Consider the following 23,057-nt stretch of genomic DNA (forward strand, 5'->3'; position numbering starts at 1 on the left):
GTGCTGATTCGGCAAACAAGGAAGCCAGGAAACCGCTCGCCCGTAATTGGCAATTGTTTTTCTATTTTTGTGTGTGCCACCTTTCGCGGCGACAGTTGCCGGCAAAAGTTTTTGCAACATGTGCGCCGGGTGACAAATCAAATGCAGATTTACTTTGCGGTTCATTTGAATGGAGGAGGCTAGTGGGAAAGGTGAAGTACACGGAAAAAATAAAATAAAAAAATAAAGTTATTTTTGAGACTTAATTTTTTACCCTTTCATAAAAAAAAAGTAGGCGTAGAAACATTAAAAAAGAACATTAGAATCTGTAATAAAAAATCTACACTTTGGTTTTTTTTTAATTTAGCATTTTTTTTTTGTATTAAAAAAAAAGATTTTAGTCAAAGGACACATGCTTAAATTAAAATTTAAAAATGTCTTAAAGGCTAACAACATTTTATTAATATCGGCTTAAGTCAAAGCATACATGTTAAGATCACTATAAGTTTTTTGAAAAATCTACTCAGTTATAAATGTGTCTTATGGCTTTTTAAGGATTCAGACAATCATAATATCTTAGTTAGTTACTTAATTTCCAAAAATTATTAATAGAATAAATAGGAAAATGTCTTAGATTAAAATATTCATATCCTTCGTATGATAAAATAATTTAGATTTTTTAAAATACAAAATGTTTAATTTTATTATAATTTTTTTTCTCAGTGCAAAGACTGAGACTAATACTGTTATCGCAAAGATGTGGATTTCATTTAACACTTTCCCCCGCACAAATGCACTTAAGTTTCCTCCTCTTTTTATCGCAAAATCGATTTGCTGCTAAATGTAAATCGGTGAATTTCCCGCATAATTGATGTCAGGGCAGCCCACCCCCTTTCAGTGGCTGAGGGTTAATCTGCATATGGTGCGACTACTGCAAGTGGAGTGTCCTTGCTCTGGATGCGAGCTTATTCGCACTCACATCTGTATCTGTATACCTAGGCCCGAGGTTCCGTCTGCACCATAAACGCAATCAGTGCCTAATGATCCGTACAGCAATTGGATTAGTGCCTGCCATCCCGAAGGGAAAACTTGTCTGCTGAAGGACACAAAATCAGGACTGGAAACACTAACTACGACGCCGATTTACATTTGAAAGAGGCGTAGAATAAGCTGCTGTTGCGGCTGATGTCCAATCGATTAAATCACTTACCATACTCTCACTATTATAATCAAGGAAAAGTTTTTATGGTAATCCTCAGTAATTGGCTCTTATGTTTGCGGTAAGGATTGTTTTCTGTATGGTCAGCTTATTCAACGAAACTTAAAGTGAGATCCATATAATTTTCGCAAAAACTAATCAGCATCATCACTATGTGATCGTTGATCCCCAAAAATTCCATCTTCTTTCTCGATACCTTATATGTAATTCTCTTAGTAAAAGTTTTCTAAGGTTTTTAATTTCCTTTTTCTTTAAAAATGTCTGGAATAAAAAAAATAAAATAGGCTAAGAAAATACAATGATAAATAAAAAGAGAAAAATACAGTTTTGATAAAAGTTTTTCTATCGTTCTTTCAAATAAAACATTATGTATGCGCTTTTTGATGGCGTAAGCAATGCTAAACCACGAAGAGGAGTTTTACTAAAAAGATTTTACATAAGGTCCTCTAAAGTTTTCTTTAGGGATGTCTACGGTATTTAAAGATAGAGCTTGGTTGGACAGCATTGCTGTCTTTTCATCTCCAACCTCTTTAGATTCTGCTGGTTTTAAAGACATAATCCAAAATCCATTATCACTAGGGGTTTGCTTGGATAAATTAAATTCCAAGAATAACCCACTGTCCAGAACAAAATATTTATCTGAAATTTTCACGACTTAAATACATCCTATACTATCCGCTCTTTTTGCAAACATGTTACGGGTTTGCATCAAAAATCAACTTTACAACTTGCTGTGGGTTAAAGTTTAAAACAAACCATGACCTGTAAGCGATTAACAAAACTTTCCTGGGTTTTTGATAAATGAGCCAGCATTATTTATGCACTTTGTAACAAATATTTATAACATTTTCTGTGTTTTTTCTGTAGCGCTTGTATTGCAGCTTCCTGTACGATCCATCCCTGTATGAAAACAAAAGATGTGCTATGCCCCATCAATTTTGTGCCTCTCTAAGCCATGTCCTTGCAATTTGATGGGCTATAGAAAGTACCCAGATCCCTCACTCCCCCAACCGCAGAGCACACAATAAAATACTTATTATTTTTCCATAAAAAACCACCCAAAAAAGCAAACAAATTAATCAAATATGCAAATAGCAGGGCTCGCCCCTCTGACATTCCATGTTTTCACGCATCATCTATCAAAAATTGGCACGCCATAAAAAAGAGCAGGCTGATGCAAATGAGGAGACCCTCATAGGAAGTGGCTTTTTTAGACCACTTGGTTCGATTATGAGATCAATAGAGGCGGCACCACGATCCTGGCAAAACAAATCGTAAAAAAGGCAAATTGCAAATTGCCATGGGCGCGAAATATCAAAATCGAATTAGAATCACAATGGCGAGGAAAATTTTCGCATATGCGTATAATAATTGGCGGAAAATATGCAAATGAGGTGGGAAAGTGGCCGAAGTGGGCTGGCGTGAAATTGAAAATTGCATAAACGGAGCTGTGAAGTGAGCACTTAAAGCCTTTTCCTTGGGCCGAGTTGAATGTCCTTTATCCTGGCCACGTGTTTTTGGGCCCTTCGTGTCTGTTTCCTACCAGCACGAATGACAACATCCAACTATATATGCATGTTGGTATACCAAAACCCTGGGCTCTGTTCCAAAATCAATTATCATTTTGTGGGCAGTGGGCGTGGCTTTCAACAATTACATAACAACGATAATGAGTCGCCCTCTGGAGTGGGACACCGCAAAATTGCTAAATATTCGAGTGGGGAAAGGGAGTCTGGTTTGAGTTATTGATTTGATAATACGTCAAATAGTTGGGGCTTTAAATTACAAAGTACCTTAGATTCCATTTAAAGGAAGTGATTGAATTTCAGTTTAAAATGTGTTGATGAAGAGAAGTATTTGAATAAACATAATATTTATTTATAAAATTAAAAGTGTGGGTTATAAATTCTAGAATATATTAGATTCCACTTAAAGCAGATTATTAAACTGCAATTGCATTAGAAATTTTGTTAATAAATATAAGTGTTTGAATAAATTAAATATTTACGATTAATATTAAAAGTAATTTTATTTATTATAATTTTGGTTGCTCATATTTGACTTAAAGCTGAAAATAATAACTCCCTTTAAAGTATTTTAATGAATAACATTGTTATTATTATCATTGAACCTTAAAGATAAATAATATATAATTTGTTGAAGATATTTTTAACATATTTACTATTTATTTACATAAATACAATTTTCCTGGTTTCTGGTAAAATATTAAAAGAGTTTATAGGATTACCTAAAAATTGAAAATTTCTTGAAACCTAAAACGACAAAGCAAAACTTTTCTTTTTATTTAAGGCCGTATGACACTTTCTTTTTTGTCGACTGACTGAATTTAAAAGCCTATTTAAAGGAAACCTAGTGAAAAAAGATTATACAATTTAACATCATTTTATGAATATAATATAATAAATCACTCTGAGGTTTCCATGACTTTTTTAAAACAAACCCACTCAGTTAGTACAAAATCAGGCAAGTGTCATAAGGCCCTTACTCAACTTGTGTGCTTAAACTTTAGGGCCATTATGCTTTAGCTGAAAGAAGACTAAAAAGCTGTTAAAAAAGTGAAATATGTTCAAGTGCCCTGGCAGATGATGTCCGGTACTGCTATCAAAGGACCTCCCATCCAGGACAGACAAGTCCTTAACCCTTGGTCTCAGCCAATTGAGGAGAAAAACAATTACGCAACTGTCCAAAAGCAACTGAAACCGAGAGTCCCAGCGAAACCACAGCCCAGTTTATCGCATAATCAAGTGCAGACAACAGATTTAAATTTATTTCAATGAAAAACACATGTTAGGAAATTGTCCAGGGAGTCGACATGGACGAGACCAACCTGACCCACCCGGACCACAAGTGAAACATTTAAATTCGAATGCTTTAAAATCAAGTGTCTGTGTGTAATGCGATATTTAAATTTCACCCAAAAAAGCGTGCATAAAAAACGGTCAGATAGGAAATAGATATACCGCATAGGGGGTTGGATAAGTCCGCTAATGTGAATACAATAGAGCTACTTGAAACGATCCGAGATCGTTTACTCACGCCACCAAAATCACCCTCCTGCGGTTTTCGAACTCGGAACAACCCCTTCTCAGAGACCGCAAAAAAAAAGGTCGTCTGACTTTCAATTAATCAAATTATCGCGCGCCCACGGGGGTTGGTCCAAAATCCAGGGGTTAGGGGGAGTACTTGAAAATTGCGGATGGATATGGATGGAGGACAAACATTTGTCCACTTTTTTGCAATTTGTACAGGTCAACCGCTTTTTTTCGATACTGTAAATTTTTGATTGTTTACATTTGCCGCGTGTTTTCCGCACGCCACTGGCAACGTCAATAAATTGTCAAAATCTGTCAAAATTTTTAATGACTGTGTGACGGCTAATAACCGAAAATCGATTTGTTCAAGGCGCCCTATTGATTGCGATTGAGTTTGTAGTTTTTTGAGAGATCTCTTCTCCTGTGTGGATACTGCGGACGTTTTTATGGATTGCTCTTCTGGACAAACAATCGAATCTGTGCGTTTAATGATCAGGGAATACTTTAGAGTTTTTAACGTCAGGCGGTTATTTTTCAACCATGGTAAAACCGAAATTCAAGCATGTGGGCGATGGCGAGGGACTTTATTGTTTAAAATTCTATAAAAGTAACGCATTTACAAGCGTATATCTATACTTTTTAAGTTTCAATGGGGTTGGTAAAATATAAGTTTAACAGTAAAAAAACAGATGGATACAAATAAAATGTGCAGTCGGGAATTTATTAAAAACATGAAAGTGAGAAAGGTAAATACTTTTCAAAAAATTGTAAATCATCTCTACTACTGCTATTAACCTACTTTATCTTATCTTTCTTTTTAAGATTTTAAATCTTTTTAAATTCCTTTTCATTCTTAAAGTCATGATAGACGAATATTCATTTTTATACCCGTTACTCGTAGAGTAAAAGGATATACTAGATTCGTCGGAAAGTATGTAACAGGCAGAAGGAAGCGTTTCCGACCCCATAAAGTATATATATTTTTGATCAGGATCACTAGCCGAGTCGATCTAGCCATGTCCGTCTGTCCGTCTGTCCGTCTGTCCGGATGAACGCTGAGATCTCGGAAACTATGTGGGCTAGGCTATTGAGATTTGGCGTAAAGATTCCTGAGCTTCTTACGCATCGCAAGTTTGTTTCAGTAGACTGCCACGCCCACTTTAACGCCCACAAACCGCCCGAAACTGTAACTCCTACAGTTTTTATGCTAGATAGAAAATTTTAACTGAAATGTATTGTTCTCATCAATACCTATCGATTGACCTAAAAAAAAGTTTGCCACGCCCACTTAAACGCCCACAAACCGCGAAAACCTGTGACGCCCACAATTTGCATACTAGATAAAAAATTTTAACTGAAATGTATTGGTGTCGTCAATACCTATCGATTGATCCAAAAATAAATTTGCCACGCCCACTCTAACGCCCATAACGCTTAAATCTGTCTACCGCCGGTAGGTGGCGCATTTTAATCTCGCTTTGCTGCTTGCATATCTCCATTTCCCTTTGAGTAACGGGTATCTGATAGTCGAGGTACTCGACTATAGCGTTCTTCCTTGTTTATCCTGATTTATCCGTTGTTTATTGCAAAAAATATTGTTTTGTGGGAACTTACAGATTTGCAAATAATTCCTGTTCATGAAATATGGCAAGAGTTAAGTGATTTTTAATTCGTGTTTCAGTAGACTATCAAATTACCAATAAGTTTAAATATTGAAGAAATCATTTGCATTAAATAGTTAAAGGAAATCATGTTTTCCTAGGCTTTAAATAACGACTTGTGTATTTGTATTAAAATTTTTTTTTTCGAGTGCACTCCCCTTCCGTTGTTTTGGCTTTCACTTGCCAAAACCACAATTCCAGAAACTTTCGCACCTGTTTCGGATGACCAGGACAACCAGGAAACCTCAGGAGCCTGCAAGTTGAGAACTTGCACCACCACCACAAATTCTACAACCCACAAAAAGCCGTTGTCTAACCCTTTTTTCGAAATAATTGCTATGCCTTTCACAGAGTAACTGACAACAATCCCATAGGATACAATCCGAATCCTTCGACCCGAGTCAATGGTGGTATCACATGCATAAATTATCGTAACTGTAACAGTCGCGCATGTTTCAGTTCATTAGGGACAGGACAGTTTCGACCTTAACCCTTCCCCTGGCCAAATCCAAATCCATATGCAAAATAATGTCGCATCATTAGTGCGACGAGCGACACTGGGAAAGGGTTGCAAGTGGGGCACGTGTCGAGCACCGAGTTTCGAGCACCGGCTGCAAGTCCTACGATTCGGGACTTTTTTGCCCTTACCCAGACCAGAAATGGTGTTTTTTCTAGGGATTTGCATATGCCGATGTTCACAGCATCACGTGAATTAGATTTTAGTGTTTTTCATTGTCGCAGGTCAAAGGGTTTAAGGGCGTGGGCAAAACTGTCTAGTCATACAGGTCTGTGATTTTAATACTCGCTATTTGGAGATTAAAGGGTATATTATGTTTGTATTTCAAATTTAGATAGCATTTCATATGGGTATATGTATATCCTAGGAGAACTAAAGGCCTCCTGCTGCTATAGATCCATAACCAACTTTCTGACAGCGTTGTATAATAATAAAATAAAAAAAAATCTTAAACCAATATTATAAGGAGCTTTGCCTTAAAGACTTAGCACTAATGATGTTTTAAAGCCCATATTTCCTGCAAAAATCTGTTCTATTTAGGATGCCCCGCCTTCGATTTTTTTCATAACGCCTCCTTTTCCCATCAAGTCATTCTTTCCCACACAACTGGGAAACCACACAAAAATGTTGACCTTGTTTAGTTTTGGGCAAAATAACCCGCAGAATCGGCGATCCATCTGGGCAAGGCCAGTTACCTGAGGAGATGGGGCGATGCAAGACTTGGACAGGTACTCACGCTTTATCCACTCATAAGTCACGGCTTCGTTTTGCCAAAGCCAAAGAAGTTGCAGGGCAACCATAAATCAGCTCCTCATATAGGGAATCATCATATCTCTAATAATGATATCAGGGCACGCTCTCCGGGGATACCGCATTCTGATTGCCCCTTCGACAGCTTCCCGAAAAGCGGCTGACTTTTCACAGGCCCCTTTCCCTTTTTGTGGTGTGGATGTGCGCCCAGCGGGCGAGGCATCGTGACACCATCTCCATCTCCATATCCACATCCATTTCCAACTGCTGCAACCTGCACTAAGGAGAATTCCCAAAGATCCCTCAGCCATCCTCTTCCTCGCCTACGACACGGTCATTACACTGGAACCAACAGAAACACTGAAAAATATTATTAAATCGGGGTTGCCAACTAGTTTACAGTTCATTTTATTTGATTGATTAGGAAATTAAAAACCAAATGAAATTATAATTAAGTAATTCAAACTTTCTTCTCTACTTATCATATCTCAAAATAATAACTATTTTCATTCTAGGAATAGTACTTATTTTACAAAGATCTTTTTAATTTTTACCTGTGTATTGTAAAAACAATTACGAAAGGATTGAGAAAGAATTTTAAGGAGCTCTAAAGATGAGTTACTAGACTGTGAGTTATCCAGTACATACTTCTTCAGATTGTTTTATATTCAGGTTTATGGAATTTTAGAATTGTATCTTTTTGACATAATGTCCGATACAGTTTTAAAGGATTGGAACCTACATGTTCTCTCTAAATTTCTACAAATGCAATATACCCCTGTTCATTACGAATACCTGGTACAACAACTACGCGGCATAATCATGCTCACTTTAAGGTAAGCAAAGGAGAAGAAAAAAGGATAAAAGCTTCAGCTTCATCTTCAATTCCTTTTGCTCTCCCACAAAAAGAGTAAAAACCATCCACAACAACATCCAAGCATATCTCCAAAATGAGATGAGCGTATTCGGTTACTCTCGCTGTTTTTCTCCCACGACTGGATAAATACAGACATGGGCGTAGTTAGAGGGGAAGCCAAAAATAAAAAGATTTTTTTTGGTACAGAGTTCGAGTCCCAGCACTTTAAAGAGAATGTACCCATTAATTTTTGTGTACGAGAAAATGAAATAAAAGTCCTTGCAGTTGGCTTAAAATTATAATTATAGGTATTATGTTAACATATATGTTTTTTCGGACACTTAAAAAACGATGTTGACTACGCCCATGGCTGCGAGGGGGGGTGGAGAAGCTTGTATGCACACGAGTGGAAGAAACTGCGACAATGATGATGGCGAGGATGATGATGACGATGATCAAGCGACGATGTGATTGAAACAAAACATCTTATTATTACCTTCGACCGGCCAAAGGAACGACCCCGTGCGACCTCGACGTAAAAACGAGCGAATAAAAAAAAACAAGAAAACACACAGAGAGTGTGCAAAATAGTTCCCACGCTCAGAGGCCAGAGACGGCCCTTTGTCGTCTCCGTCTCCTTCGCATCATCATCACCATTATCATCATCGTGGTGCTCCGTCGTGCCCTATAAGGCAACGTCCTTCCGACGCCCCTGCCCGCCCCCCTTTTACCAGAGTTTGCAAAAAAGTAAAGTTAAAAAAAGGCCAACAGTGTCGAAATTTCTGCGACTGATTTTCCTCCTTTGGTTGCCCTTAGCCCTAAACCTTTCTTTCATGCGCCTTGTAGGCTGGCCAAAGAAGTCTGCGTGATTGATTTCACTCTGCCCCCCGAGTGCCGAACATAATTTCTTAACTTTCACAGCTCATTGAGCTTGAAAAGTCACTCACACGGGGACAGCTTGACAATTGACAGGTAAAGGGTATCAAGTGGTTAGGGCTCATAATTATAGTTTTTAGTGATGCGTAAAATGTGAATCGAGGCTGGGATTTTCGGCTGCTCCCTTTGGAGTTTCTGACCCCAGGATGCACCCAAAAAAATAACTCTTTATACCAAAAAGAAGTTCCATTACCATGGAACTTCGAATCAAAAAATTAAATTAGACCTTCAATTGTAAAGGACAATTGGTATTTATCGAAATTAGTATCATGATCCTATAATCACATTTTAAGATACACAAAAGTATCATCACTTTCTCTCAGTGTATTCAAGTGTGCTGGCCATGGGACCGACATCAGGTTAATGTTTAAACTTTGGGGTAACCACAAAAATGGCCTACCCATTCCATCTAATCACAGTTTTTGCCCATTGAGCCAGATTATTTTACATTTCATTAATGTGTCGAAAAAGGGAAATACTTTCAATGAAAGCTGGTCCCAGGACCAGCTGCCTGAGTTCCCCATCATCATCATCATAATTATGACCATCGTCATCATCTTTGGGTATCTGGAATCTGTATTATCGATCAGTGCTGCGCAATTAACTTACAAACTTATGATTTTGATAATATTGCCGAATGGGTGGTGGATATGGACACAAAACAGGACACACATGTATGGAGGTGATGGCAACAACAGGTTGACAGGACCTTCTGTTCCGTTTCCATACCGTTCCTATGCACTGGAAAAATATTGTGATTCTTAGGGTTAGAATAAATAAATGATTATGTTATTTTATAAGACTTTCTTTAACATACCTTCATTGATTTTGATGTTATTTAAATACAGGTAGTAAAAAAACATTCTCGAATTCTTCAGAAGAGGATAGCTCATTGTTTCTTCTTGATTATTAATCTGCTGGTAAACGGAAATTTCGGAATTTCACTTTAGTTTCTTACTTTACTTGACCTTTATTTGTAATTTAAATAAGTTAACCTTGTATACAAGTTACTTATAGGTAGGTATCATATAAAAAAATATTTTTTTATTTAAATTAATATTTATAAAAATCTTCAATTACCATTATAAGTATAGTTAACTCCTTTGATATTTTCTTTCATAGTAATAAATAATCCTTCAAATTTAGTTTATATTGTATAAAAATATTTAGTAATTATTATAAGTATAATTAACTCCTTATTGAACATTTTCTTGGATAACATTATCGACACTATGAAATAATAAAGTACCATATATTATTTTCTCAGTGCAGGGTTGCTTATCCACCACTGCGTCGGTGGAGTGGGCAGCTGAGCCTCAGACGCTGCCGCCGCAGGGTGGTGGTGGTGAGTTGCAACTCCAACTTGTTCCTGAGGGCTGTGAATGTGGGACTGTGGACTCGCCAACCTGACTCGCCTCGGTTATTCACTCATTCGTTCACCACTCGCGCTTGAATACGGACGTGTTTTCGGATCCAAGTCGAAGTCGAAGTCGAATCACTACGGATCGGTCGGTTGAAAGTTCAAAAACTCGTCAATTGACATAAATTAAGTGCAATTTGCAGTGTGCGAAATGTGTGCCTAACAGAACTAAATTCTTCGTTTCTTGTCGCGTGTTCAGCTCACTCCATCGACTTAATTAGAAGATTTATAAACAAATCGTATCTATATAGTAGACATACGAGATGGCCGACGAAAGTTTGCACACCGTGCCCCTGGAGCACAATATAGACTATCATATTGTGACTCTTTTTGAGCGCCTCGAGGCGATGAGGAAGGACTCACATGGCGGAGGCCACGGGGTCAACAATCGGCTATCCAGCACCCTGCAGGCTCCCAAGCGCAGCATGCAGGCCGAGATTCGCACCCTGGAGTTTTGGAGGTGAGTCCAACAGGCAATATCCCTGCATTTGGAAAAAATTTCCAAGAATTTCACATTAAAATCGAAAATCTTATTTATTTTGATATTACTTGATCAATCCCAAAATTCCTGATTTTAGGATGATATTTGCAGTCCCGAAATATTTAACTTGAGTACTTTTCTATGAGCATATCTAGATTTTCTAAGGAGAGCATTTAATATTTGGGATAGCATTTTTAAACTAAGGGGATACTTACAAATTTTATATGAAAGAACTTTTTTATGTGGTTTATATTTGTCTACCTCCAAAAATGAATTCTAATGCTTTACTGAACTATCTAATTAAGAAAAAAAGTCTATACAATCTATAAACCTCCTAAAACTCACTCTTTCCCACATAATAAACATGTGAATTTAAATATTGTAATGACTATATATAGTCTGTGATTCAAAGACTTAGCTATAATCGCTAGACATTTTATTCGGAACTCTTTTTTGACTAGTCTTTGCTCTTTTACTGATTAACGATTTTAGAAAACGCCTTTTTCCTTGTGTAAATCCACTTCGAACCTTTTGTTTTCGCAGCCATTATCTGCACTTGCTTTCAATTTGCTCAACTTTAGATGGCAATTGTTGGATGACATCTGGCTTTGTGTGAAGTCTAAGTAATTGAAATCCAAGTGTTCTCCAGACGACATCATCAAGATAATCGCCAAACTAAACACGGGCAAAGTTTCGAGCACTTTGTGGGCTCCTTTTCGCTCAAGGAACTAGCAAATAATTAACATTTCATCACGAGCTGATGGAGTAATTAAATCTTAGCCAGGAGCAATGCTTTCAAGGCATGTCGAGCGCAAAAAATTCCAACTAAATTGCGCGACACTTTGTCTTAAAATCCCCTCGCCCCGATTGACCATTAAAAAAAGAGGGGATTTTATGGAACAGATGGGTATACACATATACCCAGACTTTATACATAGTTCCAATTAAAGAGGGCAGCGCAGAAGCACGACAGCTAAATCAAATGGCTGAATTTATGAGTTTATGAATTTATGGAAATCCATCGTGCCCCTCGGTTTGTTTGATTTTTCGTTATCGTGCAGCGGACTCCGCTTTTTGAGTTTAATGCGAATCCGAGTGGCGTCACGTCCAGCGGGAATCCAGTGGAATCAGCGGCATTGCAGCTGCTCATCAGACCGCTTCTGTACACCCCCCCCCCCCCCCCTGGGTTTCAGACCCCTCCTTATAGGCACTCCCCCCTCGCTTAATTGTCACTGCAATGCTTTAGGGCAACAAGAAAGAGCTTTGTGTGCAACTTGATTTGAGCAGTACAGTGAAGAACACCTATAATGACTTGTTTTTATTTAAAAAATATTTTTTAGAACCATAACAGATTTTATTTTGATTTAAAATGGCGCCAATCTAAAGGTATTCCTTGTGGTTTCCAAACTTTAAAGTAATTGTCTTTTAAGTAGTTCTATAAAGATTTTGTTTCAATTTAATAAAAAACGTTTTTTAAGTTGTTTTAAAAAGTTTTCGAGCGTTTTTGTAATTTTTTGATTTCGATTTATTTTTCTTTAATTTGTTATATTTATTTTGACTAGTCTTTTATAAGTAGATTTCGTTGTTCAGTGATTCTTATTTTGGAGGATAGCCTTATACTTACAGATTAAACCAAAGTATCTAGGTAAAAAAAAATAAATTTAAGCCAGTGTTTTTTGTTTGCTACATTAAAAACCGGTCCCTTATTGTTGTTAAAAGGATGTTTGGGCTTGTTAATGAAAATATATTTGTTTCTTTCTAAGAGGTTTTATAGAGGTTCTTAACAAATGTATGTCACTCGATGAAAATTATTTAAAGTGACACACAAAAATATATGAGAACCACTTGAACATTTTTTATCTCAACTAAATTATGAAGTAAACTAAGATATACTACCGCGAAATATAGGTCTTTAAGAAAAATAAGAATAACTTGGAATTTCCCAAGCCCCCCTTAACCCATATCCACTGTACGCACTCCACATGCCGCCAGAGGAGCCACATGCAAACCGAACCCAGTGGCGGAACCATCCTAACCCATACTCATCCACCTCCTCCATTGCAGATCCATCATCAGCGAGTGTCTGGCCTCGTTCATGTACGTGTTCATCGTCTGCGGTGCCGCCGCGGGCGTTGGAGTGGGAGCCAGTGTGTCCTCCGTGCTTTTGGCCACGGCTCTGGCCTCCGGATTGGCGATGGCCACGCTGACGCAGTGCTTCCTCCACATCTCGGGTAAGTCAAAGGAGATACAATAAACACGGTATACAGATACAGATACAGAAACAGAAACATCAACAAAACAGGGCGACAAGTGTTGGTTTTTTTTTTCACTTGGAATTGCGTGGGAAAGTGCCGTTTGGAGGGGAGCAACCTAACCAGAACCCAGAACACGAACCCCACTCTTTGTTTGCCATATATTTTCGAAAAGGCAATGCACTCAGTGCGGCTCCACCTACTCCGTACTCCTCCTACTTGGAATCTTATCGCCCGGGGTCCCCAACTTCCCCACTTATTTCCCCTTTTTCCCCTTGCATTTACTCTGGTATTTATGTATTTGTTCATTTGCGTTGACATTCAAGGCAATTAAACGTCTTGCCAACAAAAAATAAGGCAAAAAGAGTAGCGCCCAAGTAAATTTAGGGGGGAAACACCTCATCCTTTGGAGAGACTTGAAACATGTGTTGTTGATTTGCCTGAAACTCCCCCATTTTGTGGTTCGCAATTTCACCCTGTTTTTTCACAGCCAATTGGTTGAGCATTAAGTTATGATGTTATCTGTTGTCCCCATAAGAAATGCCTTCCTAAGAAGTGTCAAAGTGATATTTAACGGTCTAACCTAATGGGGGGTCTCTATAGATGGCCTCAAGTATCTAAAGCTATTTGTTGTATTTTCTACTTAAAGGCGCCCACATCAATCCCGCCGTAACTCTGGCCCTCTGTGTGGTCAGATCTATATCTCCCATCAGGGCAGCCATGTATATAACCGCCCAATGTGGCGGAGGAATCGCAGGAGCTGCTCTTCTCTACGGGTAAGTTGTTATTAAATTTCTAAATATTAAATAAAATAAAGTTCTTTAAGCTTAGTTCCATTTATGATGCTTCCAATCTATGACAAATGTTTTGTTTTCGTTTAAAAATGAAATACAGTTTCTTAAGCTTGGTTTTTTTGTGCAAGGAAAAAAGAAGACTTAAATTTAGTGATAAATATTTCATTTTCATTTAAAAGCATTGAAGTATCTTTTAACTTAAATAAAATAAAATAACATTTTCAAGCAAATACAGATAATAAATTCAAACACTTTGAACAGATTTCCATGTCAAAAGCCTTTCATAAATGATTTAACCAACTGATTGAGGATAACCAGTGATAGACGATGCTATCTATTATGCAGATGAAAATGATTTCGTTGAGGAGACAGGAATTAATTTTAAATGTCCTGCCTGCAGCAGTGCATTTAAATCTGTATATATTTTCGGTACGCCTGACCACAGCAATTACTGCATTATGCGAAGGACATTCTGCATGCTGCGTGTGGATTTGCCCAAAAAGCAAGCTGAAGAGACTCAAATTAAATCCAACAGGCTGTTCAAAGTGTCTGCTCGTAAATCAAGGCGGAAAAGGATGTTAGAAAGGGAGGGGATATAAGGATAACAGGACAACAGGACAACAGACTAAGTCAGATAGAGACAGATGAAACGCACTTTCGGGCGATGACTGTACAACAAGGACTCTCGGCAGGAAGCGTGAAATGCGTAGAAATGGGAAATTCTATGAAAGGAATGTGCAGGTAACCTAGTCCTTTACACAGATACACAAACACACACACAATCACCTGCAGGCTGTAAATGGAAAAAAAAGCGGGCAGGTAGCTAGGATTCTATCTGTAGGAGAAACATCTGCCCCTATACCACGATGTTTGCGCAGTGATTTCCGAAATCTCTTTGTGATGCCTAGATAAAGAACCCAGGAGGCCCAAGGATCTATCTGTCGTGGGTTTTCCTTTTGTAGCCAGAAAACGCAGGACCCTGGAATGGAATGGGAAATACGAGTATCTGCGCCTGCGCACCATTTTTCCAAATGTCGCTCCAGTTTTTTGTTGAGCATTGAACTCCCTTTCGGAGCAATTGTGTCTGCTCGACATCTGTTTCGACCCTCGGAGAAGCCTCTTTTTAAGTGCGTTGGCATCTTTACTTTCTACAGAGTTCGAGATCCGTGCGGGAGAATCGGGAGCTGGAGAAAAAGGGGACGAAGAAACATGTTTCAGCTGCTGCCACTGCGATCAGGTTCGGGGTTTTTTTTTGTTTTTCGTACTCCCCTGATATGGATTTCTTAGGGTCCAACGAGTTCACGTTGTCTTTTAGTCGAAACATATGTTTCCCTAAGAGAAGAGACTAAAAAAAAGGAGAATTGGACTCATTCTCTACAGCTGCCTGTGTGCTGATTAATTGGTTTAGATTTGGCTTATATGGGTTATAGCGGGGCTTGAAGATTTCGGAGAAATCGCTGTGATTTTATGATGGGCGTTAAACTTAATTTGCTCTGTGATTTTCTTAAGCTTCAGGATATCAAATAAAATTGATAGGAATTTTTCCTAAAAACATAACATTCTTAACTATATAATTAGAAACTATAAAGTGGGGTCAGGGTAAAGTAAGGATATAACGAACTTGGAAATACTCCTTTAGATATTTTTTAAACAGCTTGTAACTAGAGATTGTTAAATTAGGCCAACTATATGCGATAAACAACATTTTGAAAATATAAAGTTAATGTTTTGGTAAAATATTCCTAGCAAAAACAGCAAGAAACTCGGAACTCCCCCCTAAATATATTTCAAATTCCTGTTCCTAGAGATTGTTAGGATAGGGCCACGATGTGTGATAAACAACATTCTTAAAAATCTTCTAATTTGGTAGGGGCAATTCACCCACTCCCCAAGGACCTGCCACTTCAGCTGCTCCTCCTGGCTTTTCCGTTGTCACATGTCACTTGGCACTTACCCTAATTGCGACGCATATGCCACATGTGGCCAAGTAGCAGAAAATACCACCGAGTGCAGATAAAACCCAGTCTGAAGTGAACTTCTTTATCTTTCATAAAGCGAAGAACGCTTGAAAAAACATTGCGGTACTCAAAAGGGGAGGGGGTATTTCGCGGGGCAGGAGGACCGACTTGAGTATCGATATCCGGCTCAAAAATATTTGAATAGTCTTTAGCTGCTCCTCGCATTTCAATGATTTCTTCCCGTTCTTAATATTCCTTTTTTTTCGGTTCGAAGAACGCACGCCGAGCACGTTCCAAAAATGCGAGTAGCCTTTGAAAATGTCGAGAGATAAAAATCAGGTAGAGGCCGCCAAAGACTGAAAAGCAAAGAAACCCAGAAAGCAGAAAAACATAATTAACATTTCCCTTGGACTCGGATGGGTTTTGGTTGTTTTTTTTTTGCTGGTCCAAGGGCTGCGCCTGCGCAGGATGCGTGGTGCGGAAGGGAAACTTGAAATCAAACACGTGTCGCCGGAGAAGCCGCTTCTGCGATCTGGTTGGTCATTCGAGGAGCAGCTGGAAAAAGTGGACAGCGCACACCTGCTGCCCAAAACAGAAATTACTGTTGCCGAGGATACACGAAGAAAACTGAAAACAGAAAACAGGATTTTGAGACGGACGAATTTAAATTTTAAACAGCCAACTGAAACGAAACGGACTGAAAAGCAAAAAAGAGAGATCAAGGCTTGCACTGAGAGAAAAGGCACTGACTTTCACATTATATTAATGATTTATAGAAGTCATTTCTCAGTTTATACAACTCTATTTTCCCGCTCTACTTGACTAGATAACAGCTGTAAACAACCAAGTAAACCTGAAAATCGGATCTTAAAAAAAAGATATCATGTATTATCCGAAGTCTACTAATGAGAAATCAATGTTCATTATAAATCGAAAAGAAAGAGTTATAATATATATATGTATGAATCTTATTACATATATTATGTATAGTATTATAAAAGATCAGTGAATCATATTCTTATAGATCATTTTATTTCTAGGATTTATCTGTTCTAGCTAAGCTCTAAAACCTGTTATTTTAAGGTACTTAAATTTGTATCCTATAATATCATGTATTCTCCTTGTGTGCCACTAGATTTGGATCTAGCATGGAAATGCACTTCCTGCTGCAGCAGAGGGATGGTTTTTAGAAATCGAAATCGTAATCAATTCGTGTCACATGGGCAATTCAATTACTAAATCCGTTCCGTTCCCCTTTTATTATTTGCTAGTGCTCCGCCTGGCTTATCGCACTTGGCTTGGAAATAGCATCCTGCCAGTGTTTCCGGTCGCCTTCACTTGGCCCCTGCATCCTCATCCTCCTGCTCATTCCCGTCCTTATTTTTATGCCAATCCTGCACAGGTGGTCCAGTTATACAGTTATGTCGCTGGTGTTCAAACAACACCTGGGCAATGGGGGCAAAAAAAGAGTTTATATGTTAAAAATGGCACACTAAAGTGAACGTTTGTATTTGATGAACTCTTCATACACTTCGAATTGGGGTCAATCCTTATTGTTTCTATAGAAATAAGGCAATTTTAAAGGCGTTAAAAAAAACATTAAATACAACTAACTATGAACAATAACCTTTTATTACAATTGAAGTAATATATTAAGTAGCAGAAATAAATGGATGTTATAGGAAAAAAATCTATTAGAGGACGAATATTTTAGCACAATGGAATACATACTTTTAGTATTATACAAACTTGTAGTATTTTTTATAGTTGGGACATTTAAAAACTAAAAATCAAAGTACCTATTAATTGTACAGATAACTTTTATTTTTAGAGAGATATATAGATCTTCAAACAAACAAATAGCAACGTTGCCCGAATCATTTTAAATAAACCTTTATGCGTTTTTAGAAAATTAATATAGAATTGGCTTCACCTTTGAAGTTAAAGGTATTTTTACCAAAAATCGAACCCAGCTGTAAAATCAATATTAATGACTTTCTAGATCTAGGGAATATCATAACAACTTGAATGCCTGTTTAGATATAAATCAAGTGCCATGGCAGAAATGCGTTTAGTGATTTCGTGGCATAATTTAATTTGGGGATGCATCGGGAATTCAGATCCACTCCCATCCCCAGCATCCCAGGCAGTCAGAAAGCCAACCGCAAGCCAGACAAGACCGAAAAGCAAACCAAACCGAGGGAGAGGATTCCAAATGGCAAATGGCACATGGCAATCCGCAGCTCGCAATCCGCAATCCGCAGTTCGCCTTTCACCCGGAAACGCGGTGGCCACCAGTGCGAGAAAATGGGCTAGGAGTCACCTCCACTGGGGAATAAGTATAGGGATAAGGATAACGATTCCTGTTCGCAGTTCAAAGTTGCAGTTGCGGTAAACTTCTCTGTTACTTTTTTTGGCATTTTTTATTTCTCAAGCAATTTGCACAGGATGAAGAGCTGCTGAAAGGCTCCGAAGCAGCCCAACATTCTGCCATTTCCGGCTACTTAGTTGCTTCCTCGCCAACTGAGTGTTTGTTTATCCATGTGGATGAGTGGTTTCTGGTCACTCGTGCCCTCCGAAATTAGCACTTTATAGATTTATGAGCAAACAAGGGCCACTTTTAAGTACGCCCTCCCCAAGGGAAATGTTTTTCCGAAGCCATCAAAGTTTAATCAACACTGCGGAGGACTTCTTTGCAACTAGTCGGGGATCAGGAGGAATTAAGAGGAATTTCCACTAAGCCGCCCTCAATGATGACGAAGTATATATCACCCACTTCTCACCTCAATCCCCAAATCCCCATTGCAACCGGATCTTGGAGCAATTTCCCATTGCCAGGAGTTCTGTTTGCAAAAGTACTTTTAAGTGCATTCCAAAAGCATTTATTTCCGGATTTTCAAAGTGGGCGGACAGGTGTGGTTGAGTGCCCCAGGTAAGGGATTGCGGTATGGCTAGAAAAATATTTACCTTGCCTGTGACAACAATCAAATTCCTGCACATCGTAATATACGAGTATACCGTAGAACTTCGCATTCGCATCAGGAAACAAATTATCCGGCAGTTGAGTTTACCCATAAATCGCAGGATTCAAACTCATTTGGCAACTCGGTAATTGAAACTTTCACAGTCCAAATGATGTTGAGGCAGTTCGTGTGTCAGCGGATTAATGGGGTTGAATTCGGTAGGGGGTTGATTTCGAAACTGTCAAGATAGTAAAAAGTAAATAAAATAAATGGTTATTGACTGGCAGATTAATGAACTCTGCACTCAAATCAATCGGATATCAAAAATGTGTAGTTTTTATCGCAGACGAATAATATTTATTCATATAGTACTAAAAACCTGGTATTGTAAACTGTATAAGAAGATTCTACACATTTTTTCTGACTTTCAAGGACCGGTTTCTCAATGTCCTGGTTAGTTTTGTCATTCAGTTAAATTCTTCTTTTGGATAAACTGATTAGTCTAAACTAGAGCCTATGTCCTATCATCACATCTGATTAAGATAACAAACTAATCTTTTTTCTAAAGAATATAACTCTATGTTAACTTTGTGGGACAGATAACAAACTAGAACCTTAACATGATATTGAGAAATCGGCCCTAATTTGATGCTCCAGTTATAATCCATATTTATTGGCGCCATAAAATATACTGATTTCCTTGTTTATTTTATCTTACAGAGTAACTGTGCCGGGATACCAGGGGAATCTGCAGGCCGCCATCTCACAGAGCGCTGCTCTGGCTGCCTGGGAACGGTTCGGCGTGGAATTCATCCTCACCTTTCTGGTGGTTCTGTGCTATTTCGTATCCACGGATCCCATGAAGAAGTTCATGGGCAACTCGGCAGCCTCGATTGGATGTGCCTACAGCGCCTGCTGCTTTGTGTCGGTGAGTTGACTTCCCCTTGGGTTGAATCCCATGCCAAAACATCCCATGTGAAGGCCCAGGAATGCCGGGCAGAAATCAGAAATCTGAAAACCAGAACCCGCCAAAAACGAAAATGAAACCGAACCGAAAACAAACAACTGAAAGAACGCACCTGCCGACTTTAAGACTCTGTCATTTTGATGGTGCAAAATCGCAGCATGACAACGGACGAGATAAACTGGGTTCGGCTCAGGTAGAGACTTCTTTAATCGTGGGATGCTGGATGCTGGAAGGTCGAGCGGGGTTGGAGGAGATAATTAATTTAGCACAGGGACTCCCAGGACTTCCCAGCTGCATTGTTGGCATAACGGACAGTTTGTGGCGGGGATTCAAAGGAGACGCGATGACTTGGCTAAGCTCTTGAGGGGCAACCGATTAAAGTCAAGTTTATATCGACGGAGGATTGAGTTACGCCGAAGCGATTTGCAGATCAAAGGGTCATTAAGGGCTTAGGGGAATTTCTTAAGTTTTTTATGAAATAGTGTCCACATGAATAGCATTTAATAAAGTCTAATTCAAATCATTTAGATGAGTAGATAATGTGTAAAATATTATATGGGTAGATGTTGCGTATTTAGCGAATTCTTTAGTTTCAAATGATACTTTTCATGGTTTGCTTTGAAATGGAATGATTCTAATTGATCTTCTTGGTAATATAATCATATAATATGTGAAAAATAGTATTACAAGCCTAAATGACAGGCTCTTAATACTGTTTACGGTTATATGTAGATAATGTTTAAAATATGAGTAGACGATGTGTAGATGATAAGTAGAGGATGAGTAGATGTTGTGTATTTAAGGAATTCTTGAGGTTTAATGAAAATATGCTTAGATTGCTTTAAAATTGGAAGTTTCTATTTGATTAAATATAAAATGATGTAAAAAATAATATTGCGAACATAAAAGGAACACTCTTAAACAATTTGTCGTCAACTAGCCTCCGATATAAAATGCCTCTTGCATTGTTTTTCAACTTTTTCCACAAGTATCCTTTGATAGAAAATGTGAAGAGGACCCTTTAGAGCTTTATCCCTGCACTGCTGACTTATGCAGCCCCTGAAATACTTTTCCCAGGCTTTCCACTAACCCAATCCCCTTGCTCCTCCTTGCAGATGCCCTACCTGAATCCGGCCCGCTCCCTGGGTCCCTCGTTTGTGCTGAACAAATGGGACAGTCACTGGGTGTACTGGTTCGGACCTCTGGTGGGCGGCATGGCCTCCGGCCTGGTGTACGAGTACATCTTCAACTCACGCCGCAACATGCGCCACACCAAGGGCAGCATCGACAACGACTCCAGCTCGATTCACTCGGAGGATGAGCTGAACTACGACATGGACATGGAGAAGCCGGGCAAGTACCAGCAGTCGCAGGGCACATATCCCCGCGGTCAGTCCAATGGCAATGGCAATCCCGGAGGTCAGGCATCGGCAAATGGTCAGCACCAGGCGGCCAATATGGGTCAGATGGCTGGAGTGGTGGCCAATGCCGGACAGGGCAACTACTGCCAGAATCTGTACACCGCTCCGCCGCTCTCCTCGAAGTACGAGCAGCAGCAGGAGCCACTGTACGGTGGAACCCGCTCCCTCTACTGCCGCTCACCCACTCTGACCAGGAGCAACCTGAATCGCTCGCAATCGGTGTACGCCAAGAGCAACACGGCCATTAACAGGGACATTGTCCCACGACCAGGTCCTCTGGTGCCCGCCCAGAGCCTTTATCCCATGCGCACCCAGCAGCAACAACAGCAGCAGCAGCAGCAGCAACAGCAGCAGCAGCAACAGCAACAGGTGGCTCCTGCTCCGCAATCCGCCCACCTGCAGAACCAGAATGTCCAGAATCAGATGCAGCAGCGGAGCGAGAGTATTTACGGAATGCGAGGATCCATGCGAGGACAACAGCAGCCCCTCCAGCAACAGCAGCAGCAGCAGCAGCAACTGCAACAGCAACAGGCCAACATGGGTGTGCAGCAGCAACAGTTGCAGCCTCCTCCTCAGATGATGGTCGATCCCCAGCAGCAACCACAGGGCTTCCAACCCGTCTACGGCACTCGGACGAATCCCACGCCTATGGACGGCAATCACAAGTACGATCGGCGGGATCCACAGCAACTGTATGGAGTGACGGGACCCACGAACCGGGGACAGTCAGCCCAGTCCGATGACAGCTCCTATGGCTCGTATCATGGCTCAGCTGTAACACCACCTGCTCGTCATCCCAGCGTGGAGCCATCGCCTCCGCCGCCACCCATGCTGATGTATGCCCCGCCTCCGCAGCCCAATGCAGCTCATCCCCAGCCTATTCGCACCCAGTCGGAGCGGAAGGTAAGTGCTCCCGTGGTGGTGTCCCAGCCGGCAGCCTGTGCCGTGACCTATACAACCTCCCAAGGACCAACGGCGGTGGCCACCCAGCAGCAGCAGCAGCAACAACAGCAACAGCAGCAGCAACAGCAACAGCAGCAACAACAGATGATGATGCAGCAGCAGCAACAACATTATGGAATGCTTCCACTGAGGCCCAACTGAAAGCGGCTGTCATGGGGTCCGGTGACCACGCCCCCGCCAGGGATCCACGCCCTCGCCCTCCAGCCCGGAGGCACCATGACCCTGCACCGCTGCAGCCTAGCCAAGCAGAGCAGTTTGTTTTAGTCGTAGTCCAAAGGAAATGTACGCAAGTCTCAGCCCTTAGTCTAGCATAGTCCTAGTTTAGTTAGATGCAGCATAGCCACATTGTATTATTCAGACGAGGAACTCACACCTAGCAGCATCTTCCGACAACGATGCGATCGAGCATAGAACATTTAGTCTTAAGGATCTACTAAAGACAAGTGTTGACTGTACACCTAAAGCTAGACTAAACGAATATAGGTGATCTAGACTGAAAGATAGCATTTAAGCAAGCTGTTTTCTTTACAATACTTCTTATGGTTTTGTCCATTTTTTTTGAAGACATTTTCATTTTCTTCATAAAACAATGATTTTTAATCCAGTTCATGTTAAAAGTTTTATTTGTTTTGACAAGTTATCCTCGCTCTTTATAAAACCAAAAACTAGACTGAATGAATTTAATATGCATTTAGTTAGTCGATATCTTTCACATTTTCAGACCATTTGTTTCAAAGTTTATTTATAGATCTTCCATTTTCCAAGGATTTTCAGATTTTTGTTTACTTTTTGATTTTAATTTGTATATAGTCCATGTAGTCGTATTATTAGGCATTTCTAAGCTATTCCTGTACATGTTAGGACCTT

General features: G+C 39.6%; 1 protein-coding gene across 1 annotated transcript; it reads left to right on the forward strand.

Annotated features, from left to right (window-relative positions):
* The first annotated feature begins 10,391 nt into the window (after positions 1 to 10,391).
* bib (big brain) lies at positions 10,392 to 22,633 on the forward strand. The gene is made up of 5 exons (XM_017070335.4): positions 10,392 to 10,851; positions 12,937 to 13,103; positions 13,774 to 13,900; positions 19,560 to 19,767; positions 20,922 to 22,633. The coding sequence occupies exons 1-5, from the start codon at positions 10,655 to 10,657 to the stop codon at positions 22,329 to 22,331; spliced, it is 2,109 nt and encodes a 702-aa protein (XP_016925824.3). The 5' UTR covers positions 10,392 to 10,654; the 3' UTR covers positions 22,332 to 22,633.
* Positions 22,634 to 23,057: the final 424 nt, after the last annotated feature.

The sequence above is a fragment of the Drosophila suzukii genome, chromosome 2L (genome assembly GCF_043229965.1).
Source record: "Drosophila suzukii chromosome 2L, CBGP_Dsuzu_IsoJpt1.0, whole genome shotgun sequence".
NCBI classification, from domain to species: Eukaryota; Metazoa; Arthropoda; class Insecta; order Diptera; family Drosophilidae; genus Drosophila; species Drosophila suzukii.

Bases quoted from the DNA above. Each gene is read 5' to 3' on its own strand.
- bib (XM_017070335.4), top strand. From the start codon at position 10,655: ATGGCCGACGAAAGTTTGCACACCGTGCCCCTGGAGCACAATATAGAC. The intron at 13,104-13,773 runs GTAAGTCAAAGG...TTCTACTTAAAG, and splicing joins GTGCTTCCTCCACATCTCGG to GCGCCCACATCAATCCCGCC. The intron at 13,901-19,559 runs GTAAGTTGTTAT...TTTATCTTACAG, and splicing joins GGAGCTGCTCTTCTCTACGG to AGTAACTGTGCCGGGATACC.